We start from the raw sequence: 27,799 nt of genomic DNA, 5'->3' as shown, positions 1-27,799 counted from the left end.
TCAATATACAGGGTGATTTATCTAATTCGGTCATCTCAATTTAAAACCACATACGAACGAAATAAGTCAGAACGATATTAATGTTACATTACGATGGGACTGTAACAGGAATGTTATCACGATACTAAATTGTGCATGCTCCGTACAATTTATACATACGTAACTATATTGCTTCGTTTGAGGAAAGAAAGTAGTATTGTTGATATTTGTATCAATGGAACAAACTTACAGTACCATAACGCAGGCTTTAGATGTCACATGCGGAATTTATCGCCGATGGAAAACAGATACGAGAAACAGATCGTTTGCTAATTTTTCAAAGTTAAATATATTCCTAATAAGAGTTCAAAGTAGGAATACTTCAGTTTTGGGGATAGGGTTGAATAACACACCGATTCTTTGCAAAAATAAAACCGTTTAATAATTTTCAGTAATATTTTAAAGTAATAGAACTGTTTAATAATAATAAACTGAATAATAATAACAGTAACAAATTTTAATTAACGGAGAGAAACCTTTTTTTATAATAATGTAGCAAAATATTAGAAGCATAGCGAGATAAACAATCAAATTCTTACGCACAAAATTTTACGCAATGCAAGAGTACAACATGACAATCAATATACAATATCTAATATCAGTGTCGCACAAAGATAGAAGATATTGCATTATTTCACAAACGGATTTTTCTTACACTTTGATGGCGAATCATAAAGGAAGTCGAGTTGGTCGATGTATTTATTAATTCTGTAGATTCTGTTGATGATATCGTTACCGAATGTCGATTGGCGATTAGGCGTATGAAATAATATCGAATGCTGAAGACATAGGAGGGAATGTTAAAGTTAATACGTATTGTAAGATCAGGACAGTTAATTCTGTTGTTCCAAATATTGCGTAATAATGATAATTCGTTAACAGTCCTACGCTGCTCTACTTACAATATATTCAATTGAGACAATAATCGCTGAATTATCATGATCGTTATATGGCATCAGGTCGCCCCTCTTATACGCAAGGAACCTGAGAAAATGATGTTGGATATTTTCCGGAAGTTAACAGGATTTCTCAGTGCTTGGCGTCCATATTGCCGGCGCGTATTCGAGATGAGATAGCACCAGAGTAACGTACGATACTACAAGTGTAATTACGTGTAACAAGTGTAATTTAATACGTTCTTGCGTTTTACAGTATGAGATTATCTCGAGTAATTGATTTTTCAAACTCTGACATGTGAACTATATTTCGCAAGCTGTACATTACATGGTATTAATTGTTTAATGATGCGAACGTATGATAAACGTATCATTTTAAAGGTTTAAAATTTTCTACAAATCATTTGTACAAATTCCATTGGCACCTCCGTTGACCTGGGCAAAGCGATAAGAACGTTTCCTTGGCTCAATGATCAACCAAAATCCATTTTTCGCACCGGCGTTTATCACACCTTTTTCGAATTCTAACGGAGTTGTCGTTTTCGGTCCGATCTTGACATTGCACTTGGCAAGAAGGTGACATAGCAATACCTTCATCTCTGTGAGTGCAAACCGGTTTCCGATGCACATTCTGGGCCCAAGGCCAAATGGCATATACGTGTCCGAGTTCATAATCTTCTTACCATTTTTAAAAAATCTGTCTGGATCGAAATTCAAAGAATTTTCGTAGTACTTAGGATCGTGATGAATCGCTTTCACAGGAATCCAAACGTTCATTCCTTTCTTGATCGTGAAAGGTTTGTCGCCGGGTAACGCAGGTGGCAGTTCAAAATCTTTAGCACATAGCCTGTCAATGAATATAGCTACCGGATGCAGTCGCAACGATTCATTCATCACGGCATCTAGATACTTCATCTCGCTTAGAATAGCGTAGGTTAATTGCCCGTTGTTGTTTTCCAATGCTTCATCGATTTCTTGTTGTAATCTTTTTTGAACATCTGGATTCTCGGCCAACAGGTGCGTCACTAAGCTGATTTGCGTGGAAACGGCCTCAAATCCGCCGAAGAAGAAGCTAAAAGCGTGAGAGGCCATGCTTTCCACGCTCATACCTTTTCCTGGCTCCTTTTTTTTGTTAGTCTCTAGCAATAGCTGTATGACGTCCGATCTATAAGCGCTAGTCTCTTCTCTAGCTTTGACAGTCTCTGTTACGATATCAGAGAAAAATTTCTCGACGTAGCTTTCCACGTATTTAAATTGCAAGAGTTTCGCTAGCCAAGGAGCGTTTTTGTGCATCAACGTTGTTAGAGATTTTTTGAAAGTTACTAAGGTTGTACCTATTTTACCGTACACGTAAAACACGTTATTTGGATCTTTTATTGTGTCCACGGAGACACCGTACACGCAGGTGGCGATCACGTCGTTTGTATATTTACTCAGAAGGCTCTTCATCTCCACTTCACGCTCGTTCTCCGGCAGTTTCGTTAAATGGTCCACGAATTTGACCGCGCAATCGGACATCAGTTTGTACATGCCTTTTATCTTGCTAGAAGTAAACGTGGGAGACAACATATTTCTATGCTCCTTCCACTGGTCACCTGTCAGACAAAATAACATTCCCCCTAACAAAGGGTCCACTTCCTTGTACGCGAACGGTCGATGATCTGGGAAGTGTTCAATATTCTTAATGGTGACAGCTTTAACCAGTTCCGGATCGCGGAGCATTAGAACAGGCGTCAGAAATTCGTAGAAGCCAACATATTTCGCTTCAGGATGTAATTGATAAATTTTGAGAATAAAATCGTGCATGGTGCACTGTCTCCTAAGGAAGGGTCCCATATTTCCAAACAGTGGCATTGGTGGAATATGCAGAATTCCATGCTTCTTGAATAAATTATGATTTCTTGTGGTAAAGTAGTAAATAACGACGAGTACTGCTGCCACTATGGACAAAGCGATCGGTAGATACTCCATGGTAAAGTAGTCGGTGTAGGCCAGAGTTTAGCGATGACACGATGTGCGCTGTGTTCTCTTACCAAGAAGACTAAGAGTCGGCCTATGAGCACAGTTCTTATATAGGAGAACTCGTTTCTGCATATCAGTATGCAGGAGCGTCTCCATGGTGTCGAACTCCTTTGCGTTTGACGTTCCATCGCGTTCCACTCACATTTATGCGCAGATTTATCAGTTGTTGGTGATAATAAGTTTAACATATTCGACATAGATTGCAATTACTGATTACATAATTGGAAAAAAGATGGATCGATGGAATTTAGGCCGTGAAATTTTAATTAAACATACCCGGAGCATAGCTTTCAAGGAAAAGAAATCGGTCGTTCTGAAATTTTTAATAACCAATCTTCGATATAATATTCGTTAATAAGTACTTACGATCGTCTTCTATTCAGCTGACAATATATTTATTTCGTAGTTGTAGAGTTAATTTGTTATTCTTATTAAAATACTTTTCCCACTGAAGTTCCCAAACATTCAAGTATACAAATAAGAATAAAAGTTTGCGGACAGAGGATTATATGCATAAGAAAAAGATTATTATTAATTTTTATTGATTGTGTGACGTTTTACGCAGTACTTTAATGCGCAGAATAAAAATTATCGCGGACGGAAGACGGAAACGCGAAGTGATCATTAGTTAATTTTTGTAAATTAAACATATTCTTGATAAAAATTCAAATTGCTAATACTTCAATTTTGGTGAAGGAATATTTGTGCCTTTACGGAATATTAAATAAATCATTGATTTTTTGCAAAAATACAAAATATGTAGCGAAATATTTTTGTTTAAAATTAGATTCCGTTTTCCTATTTACTTATCACTATCAATTGTTCATTCTATCCAGATTAGTTGTGTGCATCGGACACATGGATAAAAGGACCATTCCTTATGTAAAAGCAAATTGAAAATGTAGCATTTCTTATTTGAGGTTTAATTTTTGAAAAAATGCATTTTGTAGTCTTTAGATCTTCTCGCTCGGGTTAATTTTAAGAATGGATGAAAATAGAGAATTTGCATTTCCAGAGACACTTCATATCAATTACTATTTTGATAAATTTTAACGCGAGGAAGAGAAATTTTAACATAATTATAAATGTTAATAACATTGTCTTTGTATTAGAAGTTTCTTCGTACCGATCTGATAGAGGCATCAGGCTCTTATCTGTTCATGTTTTTACTATCGGTTTCTCTTGACATTATAAATACCATTGTTTGAAATCGTAATTGGATTTACAATTTCGCTATATCATGTCACGTACATGTATACTCGATTATGTGCTCGATTATGTAAGAGGAAAACGTGTCACTGGATCTTTAAACATGAAAATAGTTATTTAAATTATTGATTATGTATAAAAAAACAATAGTTGACAGACTAGATGCAGACAACTGCGTGTTATTACACTTCTTTTTCGTGCGACAAATAGTTGGCGAGAAAAAATGAAAAAGGGGTCTGTAAAAAGGTTCTTTTACATTTTGAATCATTTTTTATCAACAAAGACTTAAAAAAAGTGTCTATTTTTATTTCCGAACTGAAACACTTGTTACGATTTGGTCTTGATCTTCGGTATTCGTAGCCGTTATATGTTACTCTAGATGTCGAATCTTAGAATTCTCGAATTATATTTAAATGAAAACGGTAGTTGCTGTCACCAGAAGTGGTTATTAACTATTTCGATTAATTCGACTCCCATTCGCTAATTTTGAAACAAGGCAAACGACTGAATGAAATGATTCCAAAAACTTGTCGCACACTTCTAGAGCGCGTCACTATTTTGAATTTCTAAACTGTTGTATCGTTCATATTTTAATTCGTTAATATAACCGTATGAATAGCGTTAACTAGCGTATCAATACGACTGGTAAATAAACTTTCACATTTCGGCTTACCCGCTATGTGCAGGAGTACTAGCACGAGAAGGATTAAAGTCTCCTTGGAATAAATAAATATTTTCAATATCTTCTTGATTGATGAAAATAATAGTCAATGAATAGTTTTATTGAAATTGTATATGTAGTACAAGTCCGAAATCGAAGAAGAAAATGTTACAATGTTCAGCTTCTCACCTTGCTTATATGTATAGTCGATCGCACTCCTGGAATATCGTACTGAGTCAATATAGTTATTGGAAGACTGACTGTATGAATGGTTAACGATTAATAAAATGCTCGGTTCTACTTCTTGACGTTACTTAAAGATTGGATTAGAACAATTCTCTGCTTCGTAAAGACTACTGTTCTTCTGAACTTGATATTAACTCTCGATAAATTTTTAACTGATTCTTGACAAAATTTTAACTACTTGGACTGAACTCTATAACTGAACTGAATAACTGAAGTCAATAACTGAACTGAACTGACTGAACCCTTGAAAAATTTTTAACTGAACTGCGCTTTGACAAAATTTCAACTGAACTGCTTCTCTACAAATTTTTACTGAACTACGTTACGGACTTTAACTGGACTGCTTATTTCTAAGTGGTTACCCTTATTTATACTAAGACTATCATGGCCAATTGTCACGTGATGGATTATTCTATGATAGCGCGGAGTTTTGGTACGTGATTACTTTTGCGGACGCTGCAATCTTCAGTTCTGCTGGTGTCTTTCGAGAAGTGTTAGGGTTTCAGCTTATGTGGGTTTCGTGGAAGTATTGCTGCTGCATTCTTCTTGCAGTATCAGTTTCTGCTCATGATACATCGTATTCTGCTCAACACGTGGTTACCTTGCTGATGCCAGTACTTGAGCCTTTGGCGCGTGTCACTTGTTTGTCACTGTAGCTGCTGTATGAGAAGACTGTAGCATCTTAACTTCCATTACTTGCTTATTGTACTGTGTATTGTATTCAGGAGAGCGCGTGCAAGGCGGTACGTGTCAGTGGATGTCTCATTCTTCCTTGTTTCTATTTCGATATTCTTAGATTTTAATTTTGTTCAATAATAATGTACAGTATTTATACGCGTATTTCCTTTCCTTTCAGTTTTGTGTTCTTAATTCCATTTGCCTAGAGTTGTGGCCCGCGATATTCGCGAGTTATGACGTATCCCTTTCACGTTTCCCTTTGATATAATCAATAACTTAGATGACAACCGAATGAATTCGACTTTATTTGCGCCCAAATAATTATTTTAATGTTTGAGGGCCCAGAGGCGCGTTTCCCTTTTATATAATCGAGTTTAAAGTGTGCACAGATTATTTTTTTATTGATTGGAACTATCGTGGATGGTATTGTAACAGAAATCTTGAAACAAAATTTTATCAAGAATGAAGAAGAGCTAACCTAGATTGTACATGTACATATGTACGTACTATTAGAGCAGTAATCAATCTAATGTTATTGTATTTTATATATTTTTTCCTATCTAGTATTGCCTAGTCAATCTCAATTTAAATTATGCGTACTTATACGAAATTAACCGGAGTAATGTATTTTACGCTGAAATTTACAACAAAAGAATTACGATAAAATATTTTGTTTTGAGCAAAAAAATATTTATCTTTGTACAGAACATTAAATGAACTATAAATTGTTCCTGAAAATATAAAATAAAAAGCCAAGTATTTCTGATCGATTAGATCCATCATACTATTCATTTAGCTATACTCGTAATTAGTCATTTCTTTTATTTAATCTTTAGACACCAGAGATGAACAATAACAAAACCGAAAGGTCTAGGCTCGACGATTAATCCACAATAGCTTTATTTCATTAATTGGAATCCAAGAACTTCTTTTATCCAATAATTGAGACACATGCATCCTTGAATTTAGTTTACTCTATTTTTATGCTAAACGAATTTTCCTAATTTAATATTTAAATTATGTTACAAAATAGTCGATATAAAATAAAACATTTTTTACCAAACTCTGACAAAGAAATAATGTTTAGTAAATTGTACATTACATGACATTAATTGTTCGATACATGAGCAAAAACGTATAATCAACCAAGCCACGAATTATGTAGGAAATTTCATACTTAAGTAAAGCAAGTAGCACTCTTCAATCAGTATCGAGATTAATTGAGAAAAACCATACAAAGCAGGATACAAAGAAGGATTTCAACGTATCGTGTTAAAGATCGCTCATTCCTAAATTCAGTTCCTATAAATTCCATTGATCATACGCACTTTGTCGTTCCATTAGTTTGAAATGTGCAGTAAGAATTTTCTCTGGGCTCAACATTCAGCCAAAATCCATTCTTAGCATAGGCGGTTATCACACCTTCCTCATATTGCAACGGAAGCAACATCTTCGATCCAATCTTGACATTGCACTTGGCGAGAATGTGACACAGCAATACCTTTATCTCTGTTAACGGGAACCGATTGCCGATACAGATTCTGGGACCGAGATCAAACGGCATAAACGCCCCCGAATTTATGATCTTCTTTCTGATAGATTCTCGAGGAATCTATTCGGATCGAATTTCTGCGGATTTTCGTAGTGCTTGGGATCGTGATGAATCGCGTCAACAGGTATCCAGATGTTCATTCCTGCTTTTACGGTGAAAGGTTTTTCACCAGGTAAGGCTGATGGCAGCTCGAAATCTTTCACACATAGTCTATCCAAGAATACGGTAATTGGTTGCAATCTCATCGCTTCGTTGATCATGGCATCGTAAGTCAATTGTCCGTTATTATTTTCCAATGTTTCGTCGATTTCCTCCTGTTTCAAAATCTCTGGATTTTCGGCTAGAAAGTAGAACAGAAAGCTCGTCTGCGTTGCAACGGAATAAGTTCCACCAAAGAATAAGCTAAAAGCGTGATTAACCGTGTTTTTCATGCTCATACCTTTTCCTGGATCTTTCTTATCAGTCACATCCATGAATAACTGTAGAATGTCTGACCGACAAGTTTCCGTTTCCGCGTTTCCGCTCCTCAACCGTGTTGATAACTTGTTAGGTGAAAAATTTTGCTATATGCTTCTCCAGAAATCGAAGGTGGAGAAGCTTAGTCAGGCAGGGTAGGTTCCTTTGCGTTAGCATTCTCATAGCTTTCCTCAATGTTGTAAACTTCCGACGGTGTGGACAGATACGCCGTAGACGCAGGTAGCGATTACGTCGTTAGTATATTTAGTCAACAGATGCTCCATTTCTATTTCACCCTCGTCTTCTGTCAGTTTCGACAAGTACATAGTCCGCGTATCTGATCGCACATCCAGATATTAGATTAAATATGTCCTTAATCTTATTGGAAGTAAACGTTGGCGACAACATGCTTCTCTGCTCTTTCCATTGCTCGCCGTTCATAGAAAATAGCATTTCGGCAAAGATAGGATTCTTATCGACGAAGTTACGATGATTGGTAAAGTGATCGAAATTCTTCATGGTGATGGACTTGATCAAATCGAGGTTACGAAGTACTATGATAGGCGTGAGTGACTCGTATATGCCGACGTATTTCGCTTCGGGATGAAGTTGGTAGGTTTCCAGAATGGTGTCTTGCAAGGTGGTCCGTCTGGCGCAAAAGTATCCCATATTTGCAAACAATGGCAACGGTGAAATGTGTAGGATTCCATGTGTTACGTCCGGTGACTCTTTACGTTCGAGGCAGCCAGCAGCTGTGCACATAGAATTAAACGGATCGCAATAATCAATAATAAGTCAAGAGATTCCTTATTGCGTCATCAGGTAAAAATTGGGGAAACGTGGGTTTTCCCATGGTTCCAAGGATTCCATCCTCACGCGAGCAGTGGTGGGGCGATCACCACCGAGTAAAAGTTTCCCTTTGCAACAGCATCGTCACCGGACTTCACTGGTTCATCATCTTTATAACAGTCAACATCTCTTTACCGGATTTCCGTCAATCCTTTAATCATTGACCTACTTAACTTATACCTTACACACCAGCGTAACTATCTTTTCTACAAAGTTGTTGGAAATATATACTATCTTTGAACTGTTAATCAAGCATTATACTCATTAAGCTACCTCTATTATCCTAATCGAAATAGGGGGTCGATCAGTTCGTGGTGTCGATTGTCTAAACTCCCGTTGATGCGCTTCCTCGCGATCGCGTCTCTCCGTGAACAGTCGAAAAAACACCATGCTTCTTAAATAAATTATGATTTTTCGTGGCGAAATAGTGGGTAGCGACAGGTATCGCTACCAAAGACAGACCAAAGGACAAATACTCCATTCTGAATATTAAATTAAAGCCATTGTTGGAATTTTCACTTTCGACACGATATCTTGCACAGCGTCCGCTTAGTAAGATGACTGATTGTCCAACGATTTATCGCGTAGCTTTATAAGTACATACATATAGAAGGGAACGTGTCTGTGTCCCGATATGCAGGGGCATTTCAAGCATGTTCTATTCCCTAACTTTTAAACGTTACTTCTTAAACCAAGCGTGACTCGGCAAAAACTAGGCTACCACTCCATGTTTCCTTATAGTTATTTCGACTGATACTCATTTTTGTTTTGTTATGTCGACCGATTGATAATTTGGTTAACTTATCTGATTGCCTTTAGATCAATTCTCGGACGATACTGCACGCCATTTGCCGTCTTATCTGAAATAACGATATTTCATAATGCAAACATAGTAATCAGAGACTACTTAATGTGGCCTTACATTTTCATACGAATTAATTAAATGTTAGCGAATCGATTAATTATAAAGTTAGAATCTAAACAAAATCATCGTTCACGGGCGACATCATTCTGTCGACGAAACATTGACATAAATTCCTATGTGAATAATTGGAATAGATTGAGGCAGAGCAAAGATCGAGTCGGGAATGTAAAAATTCAAATCTTTTATAACAGATGTGAGATGTTCGGTACACCGATAGATTATATGGACGGATAAACGGATAACCTACTCGGAAAAAGGTGTTAGTTCTAATGACTAAACGGAACTAATCGATAAGATTATTCGATAAGATATTTCAATATCATAGGAATATTTTCATACAATTGTTCGATGATGTCATACAGCATGAAAGAAGCATAAAACATATAAACAAAACAGCCGTCCGTCCTTAATCGTTGTTAACGCGTGAGTCTTACGTACGTACTGACATAGATACATAAATAAGCATTCCTTATCAGATTAAATTCGTTGTTAATAGTTGGACACTACCATTCCATTACCGTGAACTGTTAATTCCGAATCAAAAATTTCGATCGATTTTTGTTATGAAAATAATTGCTGTCCATTCGTTATTCCATTAATTAAAATGTCGCACATGTTGCACCGTGATTCGCAAAGAAACTAATTCTTTGTTTAACCAATTTTAGGTAATAAATTAGTATACGGAATAATTCATCTAACACGACCGTTTTAAGTTATTTATATGTCGTTACTTATACGAAACATCAACCTTAAGTCTTTCTTTGATGGAATTTTTTGGAATCCGCATGTAACAGATAAAGATAAAGAAAGGTATACATGCTTAATTTCGTTTTTGATTCAAATATAAGAAACTTTGTAAAGTATGCCTGTTGTGGTATTCTATAGAAAAAAATGAAACTTCCTTTTTTGTAAAATGAAGTATATACAAACATGGTAATATCAACCTTTCCGGTATCGTTTCTAAAGTTTTAATTTAAAAAAGTTAAACGCAACTCTATGCGACTATATTAGGATGCAGAAATATTATCATGATAATGACGAGCTGTAAATGTTCCGCTTAATTTAGAAGTAACTACATGATTTTGTTTGTCGCCTGACGTAGCGTTGTAGGTATTTACTAATGGATAGATTTATCGTTCAGATAGAAATTGCGTTGAATACAACCTAATATTTACTACAGAATGATGCAGCGCTTTCGGTGTTACGTGCCAAAGTTATCGCTGATGAGAAACAGATACGGGAAACGATAGTTTGTCAATTTTTTTAACCGTTTAATAATAATGAAGTAAATAATAATAATAACAACAAATTTTATTAACGGGAAAACACCTTTCTAATGTAGCGAAATATTAGAAGCATAACGAGTTAAACAATCAAATTTTTATACATAAGTTTAACAACATAAGTTTCATAAAATACAATATGACAATCAATATACAATATCTACTATCAGTGTCGCACAAAGATAGAAGATATTGCATTATTTCACAAACGGATTTTTCTTACACTTTGATGGCGAATCATAAAGGAAGTCGAGTTGGTCGATGTATTTATTAATTCTGCAGATTCTGTTGATGATATCGTTACCGAATGTCGATTGGCGATTAGGCGTATGAAATAATATCGAATGCTGAAGACATAGGAGGGAATGTTAAAGTTAATACGTATTGTAAGATCAGGACAGTTAATTCTGTTGTTCCAAATATTGCGTAATAATGATAATTCGTTAACAGTCCTACGCTGCTCTACTTACAATATATTCAATTGAGACAATAATCGCTGAATTATCATGATCGTTATATGGCATCAGGTCGCCCCTCTTATACGCAAGGAACCTGAGAAAATGATGTTGGATATTTTCCGGAAGTTAACAGGATTTCTCAGTGCTTGGCGTCCATATTGCCGGCGCGTATTCGAGATGAGATAGCACCAGAGTAACGTACGATACTACAAGTGTAATTACGTGTAACAAGTGTAATTTAATACGTTCTTGCGTTTTACAGTATGAGATTATCTCGAGTAATTGATTTTTCAAACTCTGACATGTGAACTATATTTCGCAAGCTGTACATTACATGGTATTAATCGTTTAATGATGTGAACGTATGATAAACGTATCATTTTAAAGGTTTACAATTTTCTACACAAGGAAATTAAAGGTTATTTTACTTCATATTCCATTTGTACAAATTCCATTGGCACCTCCGTTAACCTGGGCGAAGCGATAAGAACTTTTCCTTGGCTCAATGATCAACCAGAATCCATTTTTCGCAGTGGCGCTTATCACACCTTTCTCGAATTCTAACGGAGTTGTCGTTTTCGGTCCGATCTTGACATTGCACTTGGCAAGAAGGTGACATAGCAATACCTTCATCTCTGTGAGTGCAAACCGGTTTCCGATGCACATTCTGGGCCCAAGGCCAAATGGCATATACGTGTCCGAGTTCATAATCTTCTTACCATTTTTAAAAAATCTGTCTGGATCGAAATTCAAAGAATTTTCGTAGTACTTAGGATCGTGATGAATCGCTTTCACAGGAATCCAAACGTTCATTCCTTTCTTGATTGTGAAAGGTTTGTCACCGGGTAACGCAGGTGGCAGTTCGAAATCTTCAGCACATAGTCTGTCCATGAATATAGCTATCGGATGCAGTCGCAAAGATTCATTCATCACGGCATCTAGATACTTCATCTCGTTTAGAGCATCGTAGGTTAATTGGCCGTTGTTGTTTTCCAATGCTTCGTCGATTTCTTGCTGTAATCTTTCTTGAACATCTGGATTCTCGGCTAACAGGTGCGTCGCTATGCAAATTTGCCCGGAGACGGTTTCAAACCCGCCGAAAAAGAAGCTGAAAGCGTGAGAGGCCATACTTTCTACGCTCATACCTTTTCCTAGCTCCTTCTTCTTGTTAGTCTCTAGCAATAGCTGTATGACGTCCGATCTATAAGCGCCAGTCTTTTCTCTAGCTTCGACCGTGTCTGTCACGATATCAGAGAAAAATTTCGCAATATAGCTTTCTACGTATTTAAATTGCAACAGTTTCGCTAACCAAGGGGCGTTTTTGTGCATCAGCATTGTTAGAGATTTTTTGAAAGTTACTAAGGTTGTACCTATTTTACCGTATACGTAAAACACGTTATTTGGATCTTTTATTGTGTCCACGGAGACACCGTACACGCAGGTAGCGATCACGTCGTTTGTATATTTACTCAGAAGGCTCTTCATCTCCATTTCACGCTCGTTCTCCGGCAGTTTCGTTAAATGGTCCACGAATTTGACCGCGCAATCGGTCATCAGTTTGTACATGCCTTTTATCTTGCTAGAAGTAAACGTGGGAGACAACATATTTCTATGCTCCTTCCATTGGTCACCTTTCAGAGAAAATAACATTCCTCCTAACAAAGGGTCCACTTCCTCGTACACTAACGGACGATGGTCCGGAAATTGTTCGACGTTCTTGATAGTGACAGCTTTAATCAGTTCCGGATCCCGGAGCATTAGAACAGGCGTCAGAAATTCGTAGAAGCCAACATATTTCGCTTCAGGATGTAATTGATAAATTTTGAGAATAAAATCGTACATGGTGCACTGTCGTCTAAGGAAGGGGCCCATATTTCCAAACAGTGGCGTTGGTGGAATATGCAGAATTCCATGCTTCTTGAATAAATTATGATTTCTCGTGGTAAAATAGTAAATAACGACGAGTACTGCTGCCAGTATGGACAAAGCGATCGGTAGATACTCCATGGTAAAGTAGTCGGTGTAGGCGCCAGAGTTTAGCGATAACACGATGTGCGCTGTGTTCTCTGACCAAGAAGACTAAGAGTCGGCCTATGCGTAGAGTTCCTATGTAGGGGAATTCGTGTCTGCATATCAGGATTCAGGAGCGTCTCGACGTTGTGAAACTCCCTTGCGTTTGATTTCATCGCTTTCCTTCCACTTTTATCAGTTTTACCGGTTTTATCAGTTGGATAATTAGTTTAACATGTTCGGCATAGATTGCAATTAATGATTACATATTTGGAAAAAGATGGATCGATGGAATTTAGGCCGTGAAATTTTAATTAAACGTACCCGGAGCATAACTTTCAAGGAAAAGAAATCGGTCGTTCTGAAATTTTTAATAACCAATCTTCGATATAATATTCGTTAATAAGTACTTACGATCATCTTCTGTCCGTCTGACAATACATTTATTTTGTAGTTGTAGAGCTAATTGGTTTTTGTTATTAAAATACTTTTCCCATTGAAGTTTTCAAACAGTCAAGTATACAAATAAAAATAAATGTTTGCGAGCCGATTATGGGGGGGGGGATTGCAGAGCGGTTTTTTGCACAAGGAAAATATTCAATACTTTGACCTTATGACATGTTATGATCTTGACGAAGTCGGTGAGATTGGTTATTCTAAATAACCACAATCATTTGCGTAGTTCGCTTATCGTTGTCTGACGCTGAGGAAGATAATACGTATACAATTTTTCTTGATAAATAATTCCACTGATTGTGATGCAACATAAATTGCTTCGTGATTCTAAAAGAAACTGGTTTATTTACTTAACGAATTAATGAAGATAATTCGTCCAATTGCAGCACTTTAAAGTATTTGTTAATTGTTTCTTATACATATGAAACATTACTTCGGAAGGAAATTGTACGAAAAAACACCCTACACGATATAACAATTCGTTGTTTACTATTTTGTTTGTTTACCGGCTCACGGAGATTATCTCGTGTTTTTAATTGAATATGTTATATTAGACTTGCCAGTGCAATTTCCGCTGTGTAATTGTTATGGTACACGGGGTCTAGAATCGAAAATTTTCTTGTGTTCTGGTTACTGTATTATGTTATGTGACTATTTCTACGAACGCTTTTTTCGTATAAAAGACAATTTAGAACAATTTAGACAATTTACGACAATTTACGGTGTAATTTAAGACGATAAAGCAAATCTTGTTATATAACGAACATTCTGAAATATCGTCACGAAATGATAGTCGATGCAGTCTAGTACTAGTTTGGTTATTTCGATATCACAGAAAAATTAATTTTTTTACGTTTTCAGATAACATTATTCAAATATATATTTCGTAAATGTAATGTAAGAAGTTATGTAACGTAAAGATTACAGAAGACTATGTAAATTTTATTATGCTATTTTACACTACATTGAAAGAAATTTTACTTCATGCTCGGAGCGCATAAAGCAATATGTATTCAATTTTGTATAAATCGATCATCTACCATATATTTCGTTTCAACGCGCATGCCAAGTATCCTTACGTATTTCGTTGTATTATTATTTTTAATATTCTTCGTATTTCTTTTTATTCTTACTTCGGTAACGATATATCTCAAATATTTTTCTTTTAAATGTTAACCGATTCGATTCATTACCGAACCTTTTGTCGAAAATTATAATATTCGAATAATCCAATTTGTAGAGAAATAACAATTGTTAACGATAGTTTCGATCATTGGACGAATAGGACCGCTACAATGTGTCTATATTTTAATGGTTTTCGATTTCCTTTTTTCCTTGAGTCGATCGTCGAAATTAGCCAACAGTGAATTGCGCTCGAAGTAGACGGCCGCGGGTTATTTGGATGTCTCTCTTGAGCGGCACGGAACGTCGCGTCGCCTCAGATCCAGGATATTGCGAACGATGGGATCAACGTACGGAAACAAAGCCGGCCACTTAGCGGCAAATTAGCGATAGCTCCGGACGCCACTGTCGCTCTTCATTACACCAGCACCCTTGCACACCCTTGGCATCCAGCGCCGACCGAGCATCTCGAGCATCTCCCCCTATACTTCCAGCGCTAACCCTCTTAACATCCTGCAGACAATGCAACCGCCTATCTTCCTCACTACATCTCGACCAATTAAATCTCCGCTATGACGAAAAATCCGTCTCCAATCACCGGTAATCGCTTAATTATTCCATGCCTCGACTACTCATTCTCTTCCTCCTGTTTCTCCTCCTTTTTCTTCTTTTCTCCTTCTTCCTCTACATTTTTCCTTTCTTAAATATATTCCGTATGTGGCGAAAGAACATTTCCAACATTATCTTAAACAAAACATATACCGTATGAGGTATGCGAATGAATAGGTTTGCGCCGCATACGAACTACGATATACTTTTTCAACTCGGTGAAGGATCTGAAACGTTCAAACGGACATTTCATACGTCAGAAATAATTGGTACTTGATAAATTGGTACTTGAAAAAGAAAACTTTGGAGTATCTTAAACAAGTTACTAGATGATCATAGAAAACGGAACGAAGTCATGGTCGCGATCGGCGTCGCGTATTTTGCATCGATATCTCTGCGATTTATTTCCAATTTCCGAGAGCTTGCACCGCCATGGCTTTCCTGCCCGCGGAAATTGAAGGAAACCGAAGAAGAAAAAGGGCGGAGGGTTTCGTGCTCGAAGCGTACCACTCCTACCCGAAAGTGGGATGACGGCTGGCCAGAAGGCTGGTAAAGAGTAGGGAGACTCGTGTATCAGACTCCATTGTTAAAGCTTGTTGAGAATATGCCAATAGTCTGGAATTCAATTTGACTTGCGAATCACGAACACCGTTTAATATACAGCAGACAAGGAGGTGGCGGAAACCGTATGGCTGCTTGTTTGGTAGATGACAAACCGGGCAAAACACAAACAGATGCATGAAGGAAGTTGCTTGCACGCGGAATGCTAATTCGATATTAATCTCAATGATAGCCTCATGAATACTCGGCCAAGGTGAACTTGATAATTTTAATTGATTTGTCGCGTTGTTTACCTGCTCTTTCAGAATATTTAGAATTTCGAACTTTTTCATTTAACAAAACTGCTATTGATATTCTCGGTAGTATTTCACATACGAGTTGAAACTTTCAAATTCCACTCGTTAGAAAATCATCGATTATCACGAATATACTTAATGCGATATCATACTTTTATCTCTGTTTTACGATGTAATACCTTTATAAAGTTCGTCGTTAATAGAGGATATCTTTTGAAATGGCGAAGTTTCTTCGGGTAGGAAAGTAAAGTACAATTACCCTCATCGTAGGTGTTATTACGATTTTTATAATTTTATTCTTTAAATATATTCTTTAAAAAATGTAGAATTCCAACAACAACAAATTCAATTCAAGATTACGCGTAACGAATTTGTGCAATGGTTACTACTGGAATGGTTATTGTTGGAATAAGAATCTGATGTTGTTCTAAGAGAATTTATCTTCTATTTTTATTCACTCCTTGTCGTAATTAGATTAGAATAGATTTTCATGCAGACTGCATCGAATTACTGGCATTAGCATCGTCTTTAAAGAAGCATTGCGCGTTTTCTAATGGACAGCGTAGCGATTATGTAATCGAACTAACTGATGAAACGTCTTTCAGATTTTATGCAAGAAATTAAAAGGTAAAAGGAATCTATTATTGAATAACTTGTAAGTAGTACGTGTCTGTGCATCGTATCGACAAATAACGAATACTAAAGCCGTGTAATTTATTCGGTACGATGCATCTTCCAGGCGAAGGAAAAATAGCTATGTACATACTTATTATTAGCTGAATCGAGTCGATCATCGAGAAAAAACTCTTGCGGAGATGAAAGGACTCGCGATATTTCTGATATTTTTTTCTTATATAAATCTAAATTTACTATTAATTTCAATAAAATCTTCATAATCTAGGACGTCTGGGATAAATATAGAAAGAAGTAAGTGTTTATATCAAGAAATTAATAATATCTCGTAAATAATATCATTAATTATTTTGGTGATTAAAAAATTATGTAACCGACTAACGTCTTTCATTTCTATCGAATAATATTATTAGGAGGAAAACGTTATTAAAAAAGCTAGTCGATATACGAAGACGAAGGAGAAATTAGCGCACGCGAACGAAAGAGGTACGATGCGACAAAGTCGGGTTCGTTCAAATTTGTTCCTACTCCGATGCCGTCATTAGTTGAGCTGAAGCGAAACATCCCTCGGGGAAATATACCTTAATAATAACTTAAGAGCGATCCTCTTTCTTCCTCTCTTCTTTCCCCCTTCTTCCAGTTTCTCTTTTTAACGTTTATCCCAACTAGCTTCTCACCTTTCGTTTCTTTCGTCTGCTAGTAAGTGCCTTCTCCATTTTCTTCCTTTTTTTATTAAATTCTTTCTCAACTTTCGACGGCTGTAACGTATTATTTACATTTCCGATAATTTTTACGGTATACGGTAATTTATGATGTAACACGATATATTAATTTTGTGGAAAATATGTGAGACGTAGTAAACGATAAGTTGATATTTCTTTCCCTTTCTGAACAAAATTCACCGTGCAGTTTTTTCCCTTGGAATGATAATAAGATGATCGGCCTTGTCGCAGAAAGTGGAGCAGTTACGCAATTACGTAGCTAAGCATTCGAGAGCAAGTTAGAAATACAATATATATAATAATATTTTATGGAAATATTAATTAAGTGCAACGCGTGAGTTGATTATTAATTTAGTTTTATTTTAATTTTTTTTTATTTCAACGTGAGTTCTGACCGATTTAAAATATTTCGAGAGAAACTATTTCGATTAATCGAAATTCATACAATACAGTTGGTTTTTTTAGAGGTATCGTAAATGTAAGTTTTATTAGTATTTGGAGAAGCTTGATATGCTTCTGTAATTTATAAACTATATTACATTATATTTTCTTATCGTGTTAAAATTGGCGATTATCGCTAAACATAATTATACAGCAAAAAATATAGGCACTAGATCGAATGAAAATAATTCTAGCGATTTAATGGCTAAATATCAGTTTTGAACGACTGGATATGATTGCTAAAACTTGTAGCAATTTTTCGTTTATTTAATGCTCCTTAAAAAAGAGGGAAAACATCTAAAACGTCTCGTTTGTGGAAGACTGACGTTCAATTTTCACGAATAGTCGCCAGGAGACGCGAGCATCTACTCTTTCCTTTCTTGTTTTTTAGTTGGAAATTAAAAGCAGCTGGATGCTGCCTCGTTCCGAGCCCGGAATTCCCGAGAGCAAAGTTTCTCAACAAAGGCTGGATTTCTTTCCTCGCTGTTCGCTTCTTAAACGCTGACATAATGTACGAGCTAAGTCCCTTGAATCACCCAAGAGATCAGGACATCCCGGTTTCATTGGCGGAACGTTCCTAAAATGAGAACGTAAATCCATACCATGCTGAAAAGCGATAATACGTCTTGTTTTTCAATACGTATTCCGAACGAAGATTTACAACCAATGAATTCATTTCTGTTGAGACAAAGATATTGTTCTCTAGGTATCTCTTCAAAATCTTCACTTTCTTGCTTACCGACCACAACGCTTATTAGCACTTTAACGCGAATTAACGACTCTGACTATCCAGCCGATTCGATCGACAGCAGCCAAAATTTGTTGTTTCATCCTGAAAGGCTAATTTCACGTTTGCACCGGGCTAGTAGTCACGAAAGGCCAGCCAGACGAAACTTGAAAGTTTTGCGCACACCTAAATGGAAAAGAGAAATAACTTTGACTGAATTGAAGGCGACAAATTTGAGAAAGAGACACACAGAGAGAAAGTAATCCTTTAATGATCCTGGACACACGAGTCGTAGAGAGGAAAGCTTCGCCTTCTATCGAAGACAGAAGAGGAAAGAAGAAAGGGGAAGGAAGGAAGAAGAAAGAGGAAAAAGGAAAGAGAAATGAGGAAAGAGGAAAGATGAAAAAGGAAGGAGAAAGAGGAAGGAGAAAGAGGAGAAGGTGGCTGGCTCGGTCTGCAGGCATCTGCATAACAAAACGCGCAATTAATAAAGTTCCCGGTGTGGAGGGCGACCACAAAAGAGCATTTCGTCCTTTCACTGTGCTCCTGCAACCTTCCATCGCCTTCCTCTCTGTCCCGCCGTCCTTTCCCCCTTTTCGTCTTCACCCCTTCGCCGAAACGAAAATCGCATGGGTGGGGACAGAATGTAGGTTGGCGGAGTCAGAGGGGATCGTGGAAACAGGCAGACACCTAGCTCCGGGTTAAATAAGTCAGGCTTTGTAAGGAATCCTCCGTGAAACTTGGAAATCTTTGCTACGCGAAACTGTTGGCTACGTATTTTTAATATTTTACCGGATACCGGCTTTTCTGCGTTGTTTCCACTCGCTGGATTCGCGGAAGTGGGTTTATTTTCCAAGCTTTTCGGCAACTTTCAGCGAGACCGGGCCACATCGACGATGATTTTTTCGTGAGGAATGGAGGATTAAATGTAGGATAGTAAGAGCTTTGAAACTAACAACAGATCTTTCTGAATTTTATTAAGGGATTGTTACCAATTCACAAATCTGATTTTCGCGGATTCTACCCAAAGTATGATGCTACCGATCGAGTTAGAGGAGCGAGTAGAGCAATAGCGGAATAGGCAGCAGTCGTGCAAGAGGACATTTTCACACTGCATCGGCTCTAACCGAGGCTTTCTTTTCATTAAAAGCCCAAGCAAACTTTCGAATGAAAATTCGCTTGGGGGGTGTCTGAATTGAATTGCTTGTGCTACCGACTGCTCCCGTCCTCCCTTCCTACATTCTTTCTCTCTCTTTCCCTTTCTGCGAGTCGTCGCGTCGTGTCGGTGCAATCCGAAAGTTTTCCCGCGCAAAATGCGAGTCGCATTATTTATCAAACGGGCGAGGAAGCAGCCGGCATCGGGCCGAGATTTTAACGTTGGCTGCTATCGTGCAGTTGCCTCCTACGGTAAACAGTTTTCAGTCTTCGGTTGGCCAAAAGTCTGGCTAGTTAATATTTCAGACGACTTCGAGCTAACTTCATGCATACTTATGTCGCGACGCGTGACTTCACCCGCAACCAGGATACCACGCTCCCCGATCCACTCCGCTAGATTTCCGCGCTAGATTTTCCAATTACCGAATTTTACACCGATTCCTCCCGTTAGCTACGATTTCTCGATACAAAATCGTTCGCAAATAATCTCCCCGCGAGATTATTTTTACCAGTTACGGCGAACTGATTTTATTAACGTGAAACAAAGTCCTCTACGCTATTTTTCGACAGTTTCGTTTTCGCACTCCCGCACAATGTAATTCTTGTCCGTCGAACGTTACGTTCCACAATTTCTCGCTTGCTTTTTTTCTAAAATTCCCTTTCTGGCATCGATATATTCAATACACCTTCGCGGTGTAAATTCCGCAAGGGAAAGCGCTATTCAAAAGTGAACAACGACAATAACAACATAGGAGCATTGCACAAAGGTGACAAAGTTTGAAAATTGTATACGCACTCTTTTGGTATCGAAGTTTAAAAATTGTGGTATACACGCTATCAGTAGGGGAAAATAGAATAGTTCGGTAAACTTATTTCGTAGAATTAAACAATACCTTCATCAAAGCGATTAATTCCTTCGTGCACCGTTCCAGCTGCGTTCTTCATTAATTAAACGCATCGGTCGATGCGATTTTTGTGCCTCAACGTAAAATACTCGGGCAAAAAAATGCACGCATCGTATAATAAAAGAGAAATAATGGCCGCCTTTGGAAGCAATTATTACGGACTTGCAGAATTTTTTGCAGAAAAGGAAACATCGATAAATACGCGCGGATGTAGTCTAACGTCTTTTACAGACGTTAATAAAGAAAATGTCTTCTTTGTGAAGCTATCGAAGGGTATAAAATGGAAGAAACGTTTGTTCGTGGTGATTTCTTCCGGTAATAAACACGACAGTTTTTGCTTCCTTCTTCTTACTCTTTTGCAGAACTGATTAATTCTTGAATATTCAGATATCGTAGACCGTATGCAATAAGTATTTTGTGATTATACAAGGTTCTACTATCTTGTTCCGTTATTAATTGCTTCCGACTGAAACAAAGGCCACGTAAATATAACTCGGAATTGTTTTACGCGAGATAATAGAAATAAGACAATCTAGATGTTGGCAATAAGTTGAAAGATTTCTGCTGTTTTTTAAGGGACAATTGTTCTTTATAGGTATCGCGTCCGTTATTTCCTTATCATCGTGTTTCCTTGGCAGCTTCAGAGGATGCGTAATTCTACGAAATTTTATCTGCATCCCTTTCTATGACGATTCTATAAAAAAATGCATCATCATCGTGCAAACGTAAATCATCTGTATTGCGTAGGCGTAACCTTTCGAACTTGATCGTAAGATTTTACACGTACTTTCGAATCAACCGAAAGAATTTATCTAATGAAGTAGAAAAATATATGAAATATTCTTCATTTTTCTCTTTCTTTTCCTTTTAAATGGGTCGTCGTATCGGTTTCGTAGAAAAGTCAGTTTTCCAAGAAATCGATTTCTGATAGGTAGTTTGTTTGTAAAAAGGTAAAAAATGTTTTTTTAAAATGTGGGCAAATACGATCTATTCCTACATTTCTAGGTAGATATACAGTTTGGTAGTCGATCTCGGTGCTTATAAAAGAACATTCGCACGCGGTTGCAAACACGCGCGATCACGCGCATACAGGGCAACGTTTCAACCGGAAAACTGACAGGGTGCCGTGATCGATCGGCTCATCAAACATCATGCCATATTGTTGACTGAATCCCTTTTGCGGGGCTGCGAAGCTGGACGAGTTGAAGCGAGAAGAAGAACCAAGAGGAAGGAAAAGAGCCAGCTAGAGTGTCTATTTTTATTACGTGGTTTAACCTGACGGCGATTGCGCGAACCGGAGACTGATGGCGTTTTTATATACACCTGCGAAGAGATAAGGGAAACTACGAAAAGATCGTGTATCCGCCGGAAATTAATATGGATCCCCGTCCCCTTCTCCTCTCTTTCTCCGAGAACTTTTTGGAAAACAGGTAAGGGCGTTGCTCGCGCAAATATCCAGTCGTTCGGAAAATTCGTAGACTTTTTGACAATTGATTTGTTCCATCCTATCCTACATGTTATATATTTTATAAGAATCAAAGAGAATCATCGTAACAATTGTTTAATTAATTATAAATATATTTCGTATTTTCCTTTTACCTAATTTATTCGGTTGTGTAGCAAAAGAGTGATCAATTGCAAGTTCGAACAATAGAAGATTGATGAAGGGCCCGTTTGATTTTGCGGTTTATCCATCATCTAACATCGATGCACTAAGCGTTCAAAATAGAAAAGGTGGAGATTTAAGGGAACTCTTGGTATCTTTTCGGTTAAGCAGGATCAATACTTTCAATGGCAGAAAAAAAACAATCTTTTCCCGTAAATATAAATTACGTATAAACGCGATCAAAATCTTCCGTACTGTAAATCAAATATTATGAACGATAATCTGTGAACTAACTTTTTAGTTTGATAAACTGTTTGTTTACAGAAGATTAAAACTGCCGTAAACATTACGCTTCTCCTTGTTATTTTTTCCCAGATAAGAAAATTCAAATAATGAAGAACGTAATATTTTCATAAGTTCTTGGAGTTAATCAGAGTGATTTTAAAGAATTTTTCTTGCTCCTCGTCGGTGTACGTACGATTTTTGTTGGCGTGTTTCCGCGATGCAGCCAGGAATAAAATAATAAATTATTGAAGCTATGTTATGTCGCGTCCTTGGTCGTTGGAGGTAAACAGTCTCCGGTCGCGGAAATTGAACAATTTTTCTGCATTTTGTTTACCAGTTGCTATTCTCCTTCCGTTCTTTCTTTCTGCTAGCCTAGCTTCGAGTCATTTGCATTGTTAACAAGCACGTTATATGCACCCTGTTCGCGTACCAAGTAAATATGCCCTGATTAGAAAATGCAAGTCATTCTCTCTTTCGTAGTTTGAAAATCGTAACTTCTATGTATATGTATATATAGAGAATAATGGTATTTCACTGATTTATCGTAATATGCGCATGGAAGTGTAAATATTTCTGGAAATAACGGAGCATAAATCAATCCGGTAAACGCGTCTCTGGAAGATACGATACAACGCGCGCATCTCGTATGATGACAATCGGAGGATTTTTTAAGCGAAGATAGTGAAAAAAACTGTAGAAACACGAGAGCGTTGCGCGTTTACATCCTGTTGAAAAACTTTGTATTTCGGTAAAATGTTCGATATAATACATATTTCTCTGGCGATATGCGGTCCATCCACGTCAACGAAGGTCCTATCTGGTCGCATCAAATATTACGGCTCGTGTAAACACTGCAGGGTGGTAATTAAAGCCAGGTCCTTCTCGAATTATAAACATCGAACCAGGGTAAATTCGCCGTAGGTGAAAACCCAGCTAGCGCATTTCCTAAATTCGCTTACACGAATGTGCACTGTGTGTCATCCTTTGGCTATTACAAAATTCCCATCAAAATTAGCTACAGTGTCGCAAAGATATTATCCCATCAATTCAAACACCTTAAAAAATTTTGATCTTATCGCATACATTATACGTATATCGATATATATACAGAAAAAAATTTATTTTGGTAAATGCGATTATACGCACGAATTCGGAGAAAATTTCAATGATGAAAGTAAATATGTGTTTTTATCGTTGTTTGTTATCTATCTCGCGTTTCGGTTGTAAATACGTACGCGACTTAAGTGAACTCAGTCGTGACACGTGATGAATTTGTAGTGTTGCAATATTATCAAAAATTTATCCAATTAATTTACACAGTTTTAAATAGTTTTTAATTTATTTCGTAGTATTACGGAATCTCTTTCGGCAATCTATCTAAGCGTTCCCAAGATTATTGGACTGAACCAATTTCGATACGTATTTATATTTGAAAATTCTAAACAATTGTGACGCAAACATTTGTTGTAAAAGAAACTTAGCAAGTAAGTATTTAGGATTAAATTGTACAAGCTCATTTCGAACTCCAGTCCAAGCACCCATAGAATTCGAGAATCTATGTACTTATAAACACTAATTACTGATACACATAGTAATTGGAAAGTATGTACATAATACGCACGCAATATCGTAGACTTGATTCGAGACAAAATAGCCGTCTACAATTTTGAAGTGGTTTCTTTAAGTATAGGAAATGAAACATTGTCTCTTAGCAAGTAAAATTTTTCTATTAAGACCGACTTGGATTCCCGTTAAACTTAACTCCATCGTTAGTATCCATGTTCCAATGATCTGTTAACTTACTTTTTCTCAATAATGCCAGAAGAAGAAGAAGCAGAAGAAGAAGAAGAAGAAGAAGAAGAAGAAGAAGGAGAAACGAGGAGGCACGTTGTCAAGCTCATTGCCAAGATCCATTTATTCATTTCCTTCAATTCCATCCATCATCTTCCTAACCCGATGTTTGAACAATTGGCTTGGTCAATCTGCCGTCTTCGAGAGCCATTAAGTAGGATTACTATTCGTACTACATATACATACTACACACTATCGATTCGGTGCCCCTCTAGAGATATCTCTCAGTATAGGTTGCGTAACGTCACACTACTTATTTGCAAGAGTTTCTTGTGCGTCACGCTCGTTGCCATGAAAAGGAAGTTCAAGGCTTAATTTGACAAGATGTGACAAACGACGCCAGTCCAGAAAGGGTAAAAATGCTCGGTACAGTCGGCTAGAAGATTGGTATTACATATTTATAGGAGACTCAGCATTGCCTGCTAAAAAATGTCCCGCCATTTCGCACCGACTTCAACTTATTCGTCATTTCTCTTTGTCGACCACTTTGCCGCGCACCCTTGAAAAATGATTGTACTGTCAAAAACGCCGTCTACCGCGCCCGTCACCTGCGTCTCGACTCATAATTCTCCTTTATAAGGAAAATTATCATCACTTGTGCTCCACTCCAATTCCACTCTCATTTTCTATATCGAATAACCAAATTGAACTCGCGGTGCTTTTGTAATACCAATTTCACCATCCGATTGGTATTTAACGACCTGCGATTATTCCGCAAGCCCGTCCCTTCGCACTTCCCTCTGAAAGAAGCCATAAATTACGTATTATCGATTCGCGATAACTTAAAATAGTAACATGTACTAATACGTGCTATAAACAGATCAGAATAATTAATACACTTGGATACTTCATTTTCTCTTTTTTCTTTGAATGATTTTTTCAAGTTATCTTCCCACTATTATTCCCACTATGTTCTTTACCAGAAATTACGAATAATCTATACATACTGTACCGTTAATTGTATTAATAATGTTAATTAATACTATTAATCGCACCATGAATTATAGCGAAATATCTGCAAAATTGAATAATTACGTTACAGTGCATTTGCAGCAAAGCATGATATATGCTACAATATTAAATTCGATAATAATATTCTTTGCAAATTTTCCATCAAATTCATCTTAAAATATTCTAATTTCTACGTCTAATTTAGAAATCGTTTATTCAGGCGATTTACATGCAATTTCGTGAAATAGAAATTAATTATTATACCGTTAACGAAGCCTCGTAGATCAGAGGTGTGTTAAAGTTCACCACAAATTCACGAACTCTACTTACAGATGAGATACCTTTTTGCCACGAAGGCAACAGGTTGCATACCGAGAGCAGAGATCACGAACTTGCTAAAGGTCGAGCTCCGTGACATAAGTTCACAAATTGTCTTCATTTGCTTACAAAACGTCGGAGGCAAGTTCAAAAAAATCGCCTGAATTTGCAGGCTGGAATCTTGGAAAGTATAATGATCGATGCTAGAAAAATTTTCTTGTGAATTTTATTAAGAATTGTTCAATGTTCGTTAATCTAGATATATTTGAATATCTGATATGAAATAATATGTATATTAATAATACGAAAGTGAAAAAAATGCGAATGGATTTGGTCTGGAATTAGCGGTGGAAGTTGACATTTTAAGATGAAGAAGAAAATATAAAAATATTCAAACTATTTCAGACATAAAGTTTTGGTAAAAAAATTTTAATAGATCGCTGATAAGAATTAACGAAGGATTAATTGATTGTTCAAACGAAAAGACGAGTAGCCATTGGAGCCACGTTTGGCCAATAAGTAAAACTATTTGAATAAACAACGGTCTTATAGAGGACGTTGGTCGAGTTCATAATGATATAACAAATTTTTTACGAAACAAATATAATATCGAAGAAACGCTGACTCACGTAAGATAAGACCGCTTCCTCGCTCTGACGTTAAACGAAGTAAAAAGACGCACGTGTGACATGGAAGAGATTATGAAACGAAATTTTTAAACGCAACACATATACAGGATGGTTGGTAACTGGTGGTACAAGCGGAAAGGGGGTGATTCTACGCGAAAAAAGAAGTCGAAAATATAGAATAAAAATTTTTTTCTTTTAAGTTTTTTTTTTAAATTTTTCCATCGAGACAACGATCTACAGTAAGATCCGTTATAACGAGACGCGATAAAGTGCACGCGTACCGAGCGAAAATTCAAAGTCGATTTTCTCGAAAACAAAGCCTCAAACGAAAAATTTTTATTCTATATTTTCGATTTCTTTTTTCGCGTAGAATCACCCCCTTTCCGCTTGTACTACCAGTTGCCAACCACCCTGTATACACATAATTATCTGTCGTAGAGTACATAAAGTTGAAGATTCATGGATTTGAGCAAAATATGTTACATATTTGTGCATAAAGAATTCCATTTGCTTTCCGAAGGGTCACCCTGTATATACGAACAATCATAGCCGATAAGTTTTGCAGTTTGCTTATTTTATTTATTTACAAATTCTAGCTAAGGTGTATTACATCTTACCAGTTATACTCGAGTAAGATAAACAAGACGTTGAAAACTATTTTCCCCTTTCTCTCTTTGAAATTATTTAAAACAGATTATTTTTCTGGGATTAAAAATGAGAAATTTATCGGCAGGTATCTTATGAACGTGTCAATTAATTTGTTTAACAGTGCAGCGGTATCGCGCGATTCGACGAATCTGCGATTCGCCTTAGCATTTTCATGGGAGGAGTACAGGGCGAAGCAGCTTATTAACAAAGTTAAATTAAGCAAAGTTTCTGACTCTGATTACCTATGGCCCGCGTCACACGGGCCGGTTTTAGTTTGCTCGACAAGCTTGTTTCTCGCTGGTCAGATAAGCCGGCCAGCTTCACCGTATTATTTCCAAAAGTTTTATGGAATCGGTTTTTACTTATGCCGTCTATCGACGAATAAATATTTAAACGATCAACAGGACAGAATGATATCTCTGCCCCGCCGTGGTATAATTCTGACGATATCGTATAGACATAATTGCCAATCGAGCATGTTCCAATGAAAAATGGCTTCGATCACGTTGAACGCCGCGGGCACGCGACAGTTCATTCATTGACTACCGTATGTATTTAATCAAGCCGAATCGAATCGGTTCATACGAATTAAGCGATAAA

The 27,799-nt window shown here is 37.0% G+C and overlaps 2 protein-coding genes and 1 pseudogene across 2 annotated transcripts; all 3 read right to left on the bottom strand.

Annotated features, from left to right (window-relative positions):
* Window positions 1–861: 861 nt before the first annotated feature.
* LOC117208503 (cytochrome P450 9e2-like) lies at window positions 862–13,355 on the bottom strand. The gene is made up of 2 exons (XM_033449703.1): window positions 11,671–13,355; window positions 862–1,325 (listed from the first exon to the last, which is right to left on the bottom strand). The coding sequence occupies exon 1, from the start codon at window positions 13,279–13,281 to the stop codon at window positions 11,704–11,706; it is 1,578 nt and encodes a 525-aa protein (XP_033305594.1). The 5' UTR covers window positions 13,282–13,355; the 3' UTR covers window positions 862–1,325; window positions 11,671–11,703.
* Window positions 1,329–2,987, bottom strand: LOC117208505 (cytochrome P450 9e2-like). The gene has a single exon (XM_033449704.1). The coding sequence runs from the start codon at window positions 2,904–2,906 to the stop codon at window positions 1,329–1,331; it is 1,578 nt and encodes a 525-aa protein (XP_033305595.1). The 5' UTR covers window positions 2,907–2,987.
* Window positions 4,396–10,865, bottom strand: LOC117208512 (annotated as a pseudogene).
* Window positions 13,356–27,799: the final 14,444 nt, after the last annotated feature.

Source organism: Bombus bifarius, unplaced genomic scaffold (assembly GCF_011952205.1).
Source record: "Bombus bifarius isolate JDL3187 unplaced genomic scaffold, Bbif_JDL3187 scf7180000008138, whole genome shotgun sequence".
In the NCBI taxonomy this organism is placed as follows: Eukaryota; Metazoa; Arthropoda; class Insecta; order Hymenoptera; family Apidae; genus Bombus; species Bombus bifarius.
Note: the sequence above shows the minus strand (reverse complement) of the source record. Positions and strands in the feature narration are given on the sequence as shown.

Bases quoted from the DNA above. Each gene is read 5' to 3' on its own strand.
- LOC117208505 (XM_033449704.1), bottom strand. From the start codon at position 2,906: ATGGAGTATCTACCGATCGCTTTGTCCATAGTGGCAGCAGTACTCGTC.
- LOC117208503 (XM_033449703.1), bottom strand. From the start codon at position 13,281: ATGGAGTATCTACCGATCGCTTTGTCCATACTGGCAGCAGTACTCGTC.